Genomic DNA, 11,073 nt, shown 5'->3' with positions numbered 1-11,073 from the left:
GTATATCTATTTACCTTGACCTTTGAATGTTGAATTGCTTTTTTTTTTTTTTGTATCTTCCCTGTAATGTGCTGTTTAGATTACAGTGGTACCTCGGGTTACAAACACTTCAGGTTACAGACTCCACTAACCTGGAAGTAGTACCTCGGGTTAAGAACTTTACCTCAGGATGAGAACAGAAATTGCGCAGCGGCAGCGGGAGGCCCCATTAGCTAAAGTGGTACCTCAGGTTAAGAATGGTTTCAGGTTAAGAACGGACCTCAGGAACGAATTAAGTTCATAACCAGAGGTACCACCGTATTGACTTTGGAGTTATTGGTGCGATTGTTTTTTGTGTTTATATGTTGTAGCCTAATCTGGGACCTTCCAGTTAAGGGCAGGAAAGAAATTATTCTTACCGTAACTACATTAACTTATATGACGATAGCTACTATTAATTCCATTATGTCATCACAGAAATAGAACACTGTCTCTGTTTCCCTTCCCACTGAAGGAGGAAAAGATTCCAGGATGCTGATTACCAGGAAGCAAAGCTGTTTTCCTTCACCCCTGTTGAGAAGCATTATTAGTGCAAGGAAGAGATCAATTCAAGGCAGGAACATACACACACCCTTTCCCACCCCACCACTGTTGGAAGATTTTGCAGCAGATGCTTCCCTATGATAAGTACTTTGATTATAGCAAAGTAGCTGTTGCCTGTGAACATTCAGTGACAGTACATAATGGTATATCTGTCTGTGGAAGCATAGCCTATCCCGGGAAAATTACCCCTCTTAGACGGTTGCTGTCAACAACAGGTGCACCTTAATTCCTCTGAGTATAGTTAAACTCCCACTGTAGGCTAGACAAACCCAATATAGGATTGTGGCATTAAATCATTTTCTTTGGATTAAACATAAGACAGATCTATGTACTGTTAATAGTAGCATGGGAGGGACAGTTTATTAGGTACATCTCCCTACAATGCAGTACTATGACAGCTAGGGCTGCCAGATGTCCTTTATTTAAGGCATCCCTCCAATTTTGAATCACATTTACTTTTTCAGTCTTAGATGCACACCACACCACAGCAGTAAGGGTTTTGAAATCTTGGTCTGGCAGCTGATCTGATTTTTGGAGAAGCTGTACCTAATGAAATTCTCTTTTCTCTTGGTTATCGAAGACATGGGAATACTGCCTTGTACTGAATTGTGTAACCCAATAATAATAATAATAATAATAATAATAATAATAATAATAATAATTTTTTATTTATACCCCGCCCATCTGGCTGGGCCTCCCCAGCCACTCTGGGCGGCTTCCATAGAAACCAAAAATACAGTAAAATATCAAACGCTAAAAACTTCCCTGAACAGGGCTGCCTTAAGATGTCTTCTGAATGTCTGGTAGTTGTTTATCGCTTTGACATCTGCTGGAAGGGCGTTCCACAGGGCGGGCGCCACTACCGAGAAGGCCCTCTGCCTGGTTCCCTGTAGTTTTGCTTCTCGCAATGAGGGAACCGCCAGAAGGCCCTCGGCGCTGGACCTCAGCGTCCGGGCAGAACGATGGGGGTGGAGACGCTCCTTCAGGTATACTGGACCGAGGCCGTTTAGGGCTTTAAAGGTCAGCACCAACACTTTGAATTGTGCTCGGAAACGTACTGGGAGCCAATGTAGGTCTTTCAAGACCGGTGTTATATGGTCTCGGCGGCCGCCCCCAGTCACCAGTCTAGCTGGCGCATTCTGGATTAGTTGTAGTATTATTTTGACAAAGAATTCTTAAAATACTCCTAAGCATGGAAAGGTTAAATATGAGACCCAGCTACTCTGCCTATAGTATTACAAAAAAGGATAATCTCAATCAAGTATTTATTAGTAGTAGGAGGAGAAAAAAAGTGCACCTGTCTGGGCAGCTCATAGCCCTCTTAATTAGTCTCAAATGGTTAAATGAACACTAGTCTTAATAAACTGCAATTGTAAAGAAACAATAAAAATGCAAGAAGCTTGATGGTGCTCCAGTTTTATATGCCACCTTTTAAATAGTTCTCTACCATTCTTGCACTTTGCTTCATTTCCCCCGAGGCCAAGGGGGCTGGCCTATTCACAGGCTAGCCATATTTTGCTTTATCCAATGTGCTCAATGTGGCTTACTCCAAAATAACTGCACATAAGGCTGTGTACATACAAAACACATCCCGCCCAAAGAACCCTAGAGACTGCAGTTTGCATCTCACAGAGCAACACTCCCCAGCACCCTTAGAAAACTACAGATACCAGAATTCTTGGGGTGTAGGGATATGCTGTGAAGTATGGTGATTACGGAGCCTTAGCAGCATGAACTTATGCCAGGAAATGATCAACCCTGTTTTCTGATCCTTAAAACTCTATCTCACTTCATTGAAGTGAGGCAGCCTTCAAAAGAGTTATCTTTAATAAACAAGGGCAAATTACGTAACACCATAAACCTGGAATCAAGCTGGCCATAATGTAAAAGGGAAGGAACATTTGTTTGAAGAGGAATTAGGAGGAGAAAGGAAATAGGCAGGCAAGAGCTTACAAAGATACTGTGATGGTAGAAATTGCAATTGTGGGACAAATGGACTTTTCAAGGAGCAGATGCAGTCTCCTTAGGAAGGACATTTTGCCTTTGTTCATTTACTAGAGGCGTTCAAATTGGGCGGGTAATGCCAGCCTGTTTTCTCTGATGAGGAATTGTCGTTGTCCCCCCCTAACTTGGTGCTGATGCTTTGCTAGGGACAATTTAAAATGTACATATATTTAAATGAATTTCCATGCAAATGAGCAATGACAGCTTCCCCCACCGCCCCCACAAGAGGTGGTAACATTATTTGCACATGTTAATTAATTTAAATGCATGCACATTTTAAAAAAAGCATTGCATAGAGTAGATGCTGAACTACAAAACCAAAGTAAAGTGATGGGGGTTGGGTGGGCAGTTCTGGCCAATGCAAGTCAGTGTTGGCCCAGGACAGTTTGCTGTTTGCACTGTCTTCAAGGGCCAACTTAAAATCTGCCACCCGTCAGACACCTAGTTATGCCTTTATTTCCCCCACTCCTGCCCCACTCCTTTTGCATGGTAGGGCTAGCCCTGGTTTAAGTCTAGCTTGTTGTAAAATCCTGATTTTTATTTTATTTTACCAATATGCATTTTCCCTGCATCTTGTAGAACTAGTGCCTGTTTTCAAAGTTATGAAGGACACAGAATCTACCATGAGGGCTTTGATCACAATCCAAACCAGAGCTCTATGTGCTAAAAAAATTGAAATTGGTGGGCTTAAGGGCACTGAACTGCAGGTTTGAACGTGCCCACTGTCTACACCTCACTTAAAAATATCTTGAAAGTGCATTGGGTTTTGTATTGGGTAAGCCTATAGACAGAAATATATTCTCAGAAAATCAAGCATAGTTGCTTCCTGACTGCTCTGAGGCTCGTCATCTGAGGCTACTGTTGTTCTCCAGTACTGCTGATCAAGGGGAACTTCTAATTTATGTATATTCAAGCGAATTAGCATAACTGATTATTTGTGTGTGTCTTTTCCTCTCTATTAACAGCTGCACAAAGCACACAGTTAGTCTAATTTAGCACAGCACCTAAATTGGCATTGTATATTGGTTAAGAATATAAGCTATATGCTGGAGATCCCTGATTGAAATCCCATGAACTGAACCAAACCATTACATTCTAGCCCCAGCCTCCTATCTGAATTCCCAGGATAATAGTCCCTTGCAGGGCTTTTGTTAGAATTCCATGGAGAGGGTGTATTTGAGTACTGAAGACAAGAGCTGCATTATAGTTTCTACTATTAATAACAGGTTTGTGGTAAGGCAGTGATGTGACTTCAGTAGGAACTAAATAGATTCAAGCAACTGAACCAGTTCACACAACCTCTTTGTTCCATTTGGACTGAAACCCTGAACACGCATAGGACTGACTTCTGAGTAAATAGGAATAGGCTTGCACTGAACAACTATTGCAAAGAATCAGTGGTGAGCTCTGGGGATCCTGGAGGCAAGGTCAGAGGATGGCATGGTTGGGCCCCTGCTGAGGCCTGGGATCCCACTGCTGAGTGCCTGTTGGCCCTGCTGCCACACCTGTTCACCATTGCTGCCTGCTCATCTACCATCTAGTAAGTGTGTGGCGACATTAGCAATAATAAGAGAGCAGCTGCTCCTGTGTATTTGTTCACCAGCTTCACTCTGGAGAACCCACTGCGAGTCTGTGTAGACAACACTGAGCTAGATGGACCAACGATCTGACTCTGTATACAGTGGTACCTGTGGTTACGTACTTAATTCATTCCGGAGGTCCGTTCTTAACCTGAAACTGTTCTTAACCTGAAGCACCACTTTAGCTAATGGGGCCTCCCGCTTCTGCACTGCCGCCACGCGATTTCTGTTCTCATCCTGAAGTTCTTAACCCAAGGTACTATTTCTGGGTTAGTGGAGTCTGTAACCTGAAGCGTATGTAACCTGAAGCGTATGAAACCTGAGGTACCACTGTACAGCAACTTCCTATGTTTATATGATGGAAGATGAGGAACAGCATGTCTTCCAGGAACCCTAAGGCTCAACACCCTCTCTCCATTTGCTGGTAGTTGCAAGCGACTGCAATCCCATCTGGATTTGATTATTAGTTTGGGCATTAAAGGCTGGTAACTATTTTTTAAAAACCCACCTGTGCTAGCCTTTTCTCAATGGGGAATTGCAGTGGGGGAAGGATGATAGCTCAGTGACAGAGCATCTTAATTAAAGCGTGTCCTAGGTTTAATCCCCAGCATCTCAAAGTAGGGTTGGGAGAGTCCCCTGTCTGAAATCCAGGAAGGCTACTACCAGTTGGTGTAAACAGACCTGAGGTTGATGGACCAGTGAGTCTGACTTGGTACAAGGCAGCTTTCTTTGTTCCTATACCAGAAACATAGTCAACACCTTCACCCATTTTTAAAAGCAGACACAGCATCTATACAAATCCTCTTGTAAAGTGAGTAAATTAATGTCTTTAATGAGATGTCTTTACCTGTTGAGCTGCTGCTTTGTTTAAAAAAAACACCTCATACTAAAAAAGGGAAAAAAAAACCTAACAAAGTTCTAAAAACTCTCAAGCTTTCTGTTTGTGGAGCAAAAGGAGGTGTGTGTTTCAACTAGCTTGCCAGCATGTGGACTCCGAAAGATCTTATGAGCTTTGCACTTCCTGTGGAGGCAGGGAGAAGAACAAAGCCCGTGAAGGTGCCTTTTCTTTTTCTTTTCTCCACTATCTGCTAAATTGTAGCCTCCAGCCTCTCCCCTGCCCTGCGACCTTGGGGGGAGCAAGATGAAGTGTAAAGGAATCCTCCTCGCCGCCATCCTGCAGGCATGGACCCCAATTACAGGTAAGGCTAGCTTTTCATATTTTGGTACGAAACTCCTTTGAAACTCCTTTCTAAATGGAGGCAAGATGACGCCGCTGTTGAATATGATGCTCCCCTTGTACCAGGAGGGGAGTCTCTGTTTGAGCTTCTGCCGTATGTGCACCCTCTTAGTTACAGCTAGCTATGCTCTAGTGGGAAAACTGCAGCCCCATAATTAGTTTTAAAAGTACAGCATATATTGGCGCTTTGTGGGCTGGTGAGGAGCACGGGTGGCATAAAAGATAATGAACCATATCTGGAGGTATAAACTACACTGTGGCCTGTTGGTGTCTTCATGCAGAGGTGGGCAGGAAAGAGTATCTCTGGAATTACTGACCACCTGCTAGTTCCTCCTTTGCCCCTGCAATCATCCGTAGTAGAGTTCTGTTCCTCATGAAGGCCAGACCACAAAGCATCCCAATTATCCTCTGGATAAGAACCATTGTTGCCGTTCTTTAAACTTGGTTAAGGGAGGAGCTATCAGATTCCAAGTTGTTAGGACTTCTAAAGAAGCACATATTGCTCCCATGGTGGGGGAGTCCTTCTCCAAAAGAAGCTGGCAGTGGTCAAACTCTGAATTGATTCAGACATTGGAGGGAAATAAGGAAGCTGCAATGGCGTGTTTGAATATAGCAGCTGCTTCTATGATTGGACTAAGATGCTATGCACATTTACTTTGTCCTTAACATAGTGGGGCTTGCTTCTGAGTAAGTAAGATTGAAACCATGCTGTATGCTTTCATCTTACCCAACTGTTTCTATGTCTGGGATGGAAATCCAGCAAACATTTCACATATTTAGCACCTCTGTGACTGCAATCTTGTGTGCTCTTAACCTGAGCGTAAGTGTCATTGATCACAGTGGGACTTGCACGTCTGAATAAACAAGCATACACAAGCCATACAAATAAGCACAGATGTATGTCCTAATTTTGTGTTAAAACAAATCTGTAAACTTTGGTTTGTATTTCAATATTGGTTTCCAAAATGTTAGTTTGCTTCAGTTATACTTCTATGGTTTTCTGAGTGATAGTTAGAAACTTTCTTTCAAAGAAAGCACCCAAAGCTGTTTATTCTTCTGCATTTCTGCTCAAGATAAATTCCCAGCAAATGTAAAATAAGTTGGAAATATTAAAGGTAATTCTAAATTTTGCACTGGAAGGTTCTACTAGATTTTGTGATAAAACTTGCATTAATTGGCCGCCTTTCAATACCTCTATACAATTAATAGCATAATAAGGACTTTAGTTACACTAAGCCTAGTCTGATGCTTAATTTGCGTGTGGAATATTTTAATAGCTATTAGCTATGAAATAACACATATTAGGAGACCTATATTAGGCTGCGGCACAATACCTACTTTGTAAATTCTTTTCTTTCTCATTATGTATACTTCAAATATTGATAAAATAATCAAAAGTGAACTGGTTGAACCCACTCAGCTTTATGTGGGAGCTGATTACATTCCTAATGGCATTCCTATATGGTATAATGCGGTTGAGATATTTGGTATAGAGAGCCATGAAGAACCCAGAGCATTTAGAAAGCTTTTGAGGGAAATGGAGCATATTCACTGGGCTCTAGATAGAAGTTATTCCTAAGCTAGATCTTTATCTATTTTAATTTGTATTTATACACACACTCACACAAAGAGCTAATACAATATTACAGCTGTGCAATTTTGTTTAAAGTATCTTCCCTGATTGGATACAGCAGCTTCCACAAATTGCTTAAGAGAGCTATGTTTCTATTTTTGACAAAGGTGCCCCCCACGGGAAAGAGGTGTTGGTGTGTGTGTGTGTGGGGGGGGAGGTCTGTGCATAGACACACTTCATATTTCCATCCAGCTCTCTCTCAATCTATTCAGTCAAGTTATGTGAACTTCTGTGCTAAGGCAACTCAGTTGAATGGATTGGGAAGACTGTATATCATACAGGCCTCTTATTCCTTAAAAGTAGCTTGTCGTTCTGCTTACACACACTTATATGGGCATGCTGAAAGGAGGAAAGCTTTGAACGCTTTGGGGATCTCCATGTGGGCACTGTACCTGCACAGGGATAGAGGATACCCATCATGTGTATGGACATCAGAGGGAAATAAACTACAAATATCCCTGATACAAGAAGTTATTTTCTTCAGTCTTTTCTAGTTTCACTATTATTATTTATTTAAATGCACTATTATTTAAATATTATTTATTTAAATTATTATTTATATAAACGTATTAATATAATCATAACTTTAAAGAGAAAACGGTTTCCAGAATGGTAGTATTAATATCATAACATCCATTTAGTCTAGGGTTTCATGTCCGATAGTCCTTGACTGAAAAAGAAATATAGCTACAAGGGCAAAATGAAGGGCACGTCTCCCAATAAATAATACAAAATGAATTATTTTTGTCAGCATATAACTGTCATCTACATTAAATAACAAAATGGAATTCGACTTCCATAAACATGTTATTATTTTTGTAGACCCCATGCTGCTAAAATATATATATTCAATTCTTAATAACTACTGGGCCTCATAGTACATCATTTACTAGCCAATACATTTACTAGCAGATGGCTTATCAATATATTTGGCATATTCGCCATCAATTTGGTAATATTGCTATTTGGACCTCAAGAAAAGAGCTTTTTATTTTAAAGGTATGTTCCATCAGAAATGTTTCAGTGGTCAGAGACCATCTAGCAAAAATTTTTACTTTACTCCTGGGCACACTTTAAATTGGTCTAAGTATTAACACCATTCTTACTGCTAACCAGTCCAATTTATTGTCAGTTATTACCAATGAATATATTAGTATAGGGAAATACTAGCCATTTTTTCTTTTTCAAACATGGCCATAAATGACAGACCATTAAGATAAGGCCTTGGAAACAGTCCACTGGTTAAAAGCTAAACAGGTAGGAGCCAAGGGAAAAGTGATACGCCAACAAGACCATATCCATTTATCTTCAGCTTCAGGCACATGAACTTGATAATCCTATATGGTTATCCATCACAGGGAAGAAGTTCCATTCCTGTGAGGAAGGTGTTAAGCAGAATCCGTCTGTTTGTTGATTGAAAACACATCTACATATAGCATTGTTTGCATAAACGATGTATAGGCCTATAATAGACCTTCATTCATTGGTAAGTCCGACTAGCTCCACTGGTGGAGGCGGTATGCCTCTGAATACCAGTCACTGGGCATCACAAGTAGGGAGAGTGCTGTTGCACTCAGGTCCTGTTTGCCGGCTTCCCATAGGGATCTGGTTGATCACTGTGAAAACAATATGCTGGACAAGATGGGCCTTTTGAGCCTTATCCAGCCAGGCTCTTACGTTCTCAATGATTTAAATTTCTTGGTGTTAATGAAAACTGCCATGTGTTCTATCGTCATAGCAAGTTGCTAGGGTCCACATACTTTTTGAGTTGCCTGGTAGCTGGGCTCTTCTAAATGGTGTGATGAGTTAGTAGTTTCCAACTCAATTGCTTTGTAACACAAGATACACAGGAAAGCCATACTTGCTACCTGTAGCTTATGTAGGCAAGTCCAATACCAGTAAACAACAAATGCCCACAACAACTGCTGCCACCATCACTATCAGGACTTGTTTTCCACCCTGTGTTCTTTGAAGACACGCAAGTTTGCCAGCATAGCTGTCACAGCCACCTGCATTTAATGCCATTGTGTTTGAAAAACTGACTGCAGAAAGCAGCTTTGCGTTCTTGTGTTTTAGATTACACTGAAACAAATGCATCAACATCCTTCAAGCATTCTGAATTAGTACAAGATGCCCCCAGATTGCAATGTTTAAAAATATACTTTTTAATCGAGAACAATAATCCGAAAATGTCGGTATCTGGTAATGAGAGCAGAAAAATAACCTTCAATTATATGAAGTTTAGTCTCATTTCGCTTTCCTGAAAGGTGATTAGAAAAATTGTATGAAAAGAAATATGTTCTTGCTCTTGGCTAGCATGTATATGGTTGAATCAAAATTAGGGGCCTGTCTTTGTGAATATTGCCTTGTTCCCAGAAACCACCCTCTGGCTTGGGCTGGGAGGGTCTTAAAAGGATTCAATCCTACTTGCGAATGGTTTCTGCTGCTAAGACAGTTGAGTCAACAGTTTTGGTCCTGCCAGCCCAGTTGTCTTATCAACAAGAATGTTTGCTCCCTTCCACATACCAATATGGACAAAACTGTGTAGCCCAGATACATCAGCTATAGAGTTATTGTCCCCTCTCTAATTTAGAATGAAGGTGAAGCTATGCACTCAGTGACATAAATATGTCACAGTGCCACGTAACTCATAACAATTCTTATGCAATTCCCGATTGGCTGGCGCTACTCGGGGAAGACAGAATTCCAAGGAGGAAAAAACCTTGTTTTTCAAGGAACATTGTGAATCCCTCCCCCAACAAAAAAGTCCCCCTTTTGTTTTGAAAATGTATGTGGGCAAAAATGCCTCACAGTCCAAGCCAAGGTAGTCCCTCTTTATTATGTTTAATAGTAATAATTCATTAATATCCTTTAAAAATGAAATTTAAATTAGGATTATTATATAGGGATTATCCGAGATTAAACAGAATCAACTGTTGTTCATTGTGTGTGGAAGGCACTGATAGTGTCTCGCTCTTAAACACTCTGTAACCCACCAACCGTGCCAATAATTAGAGATGTTGTATGTGTACATAAGTGGGGGACCCACAGATGTTCTTGGGGGCTTGTGATTAGTGTGCCAATTGTTGAAATTCCCCCAACTCCCCCTCCTCTTACAATTCTTCTGGTTTGCAAAGGGGCAAACTGGAAAGAAGTATGGCTGACGTTGAAATTGGATGTGTATCATCTGAGCCTACTCCCTCCCCCCTGCAATGGCTTCCCTGTTCTAATAGATGACAGTGAGCACCTACCCACAGCTCTTTGCTGCTGGGAGATTCCAGGGGCTTTGAATGCAGCGGCAGGGGGGATCCTGACCCCCCCTCCACACTGTTTGTCTGCCCTGCTTGACCCCACTGTTTGGTGCCTGCCAAGTCCATGTGCTGATACCCTACATTTGAAATAGATATATAGATTAAACGATACACACCACCCCTCTCTCCATATCCATTTAATATCTTCTTTCACTTTCCTTGCAGGTATGTGTGTGAGGATTTTGATTATATTAGTAGTCTCTAGAGAATCAAGATAGCTTGTGGCTGGCATTTACCATAAATTAAGCAGTCATTTCTTCTTCTGTACAGCTTAACCTCTGTAATACTGTGAGACTTGTCACAAGCCATGGGACTAAATATGCTAACACAGATAATCAATACTATGCTTATTGTTTTGGAAATGTTTATCAGTTCTGCTTTCCAATTATCAGATGTTCTCCATTGATCATTGTCCGTTTCCTTGTTTGTATATATGAATGCTGACAAGAAAATCTGAAGGAGACTTTAATATTTATAGCCATTTCGCACCTTTTTATGCACAGTGATTTCATTAATTCATAGCAGGCTGTGAACTGGGACGTTGATGCATTCGACAAAAAGAAGCAAATTGGGTAGCTTCCATTAACGGTTTAGCAGCTAAACTTCTATGTATTTTCTGTTTATCAGCATAATCTAGCAAACGTGTTCTATTCAGACATTGATAAATTCCTAAGGAATGAAGCAACATGTTGTTTTCATTGGCGTTATCCGGGCTAGAAAATGGGT

The 11,073-nt window shown here is 41.0% G+C and overlaps 1 protein-coding gene across 1 annotated transcript in view; it reads left to right on the top strand.

Moving 5' to 3' along the window:
- The first annotated feature begins 4,504 nt into the window (after positions 1-4,504).
- Positions 4,505-11,073, top strand: part of CD247 (CD247 molecule) — a 42,625-nt gene continuing 36,056 nt past the window's right edge. Inside the window, exon 1 of the mRNA XM_083737524.1 lies at positions 4,505-5,365. Coding sequence (XP_083593650.1) covers positions 5,308-5,365 — 58 coding nt within the window. The 5' untranslated portion in view covers positions 4,505-5,307. The remainder of the gene's footprint in view (positions 5,366-11,073) is intronic.

Source organism: Podarcis gaigeae (genome assembly GCF_964106915.1).
Source record: "Podarcis gaigeae genome assembly, chromosome: 4".
Taxonomy (NCBI): domain Eukaryota; kingdom Metazoa; phylum Chordata; class Lepidosauria; order Squamata; family Lacertidae; genus Podarcis; species Podarcis gaigeae.
Note: the sequence above shows the minus strand (reverse complement) of the source record. Positions and strands in the feature narration are given on the sequence as shown.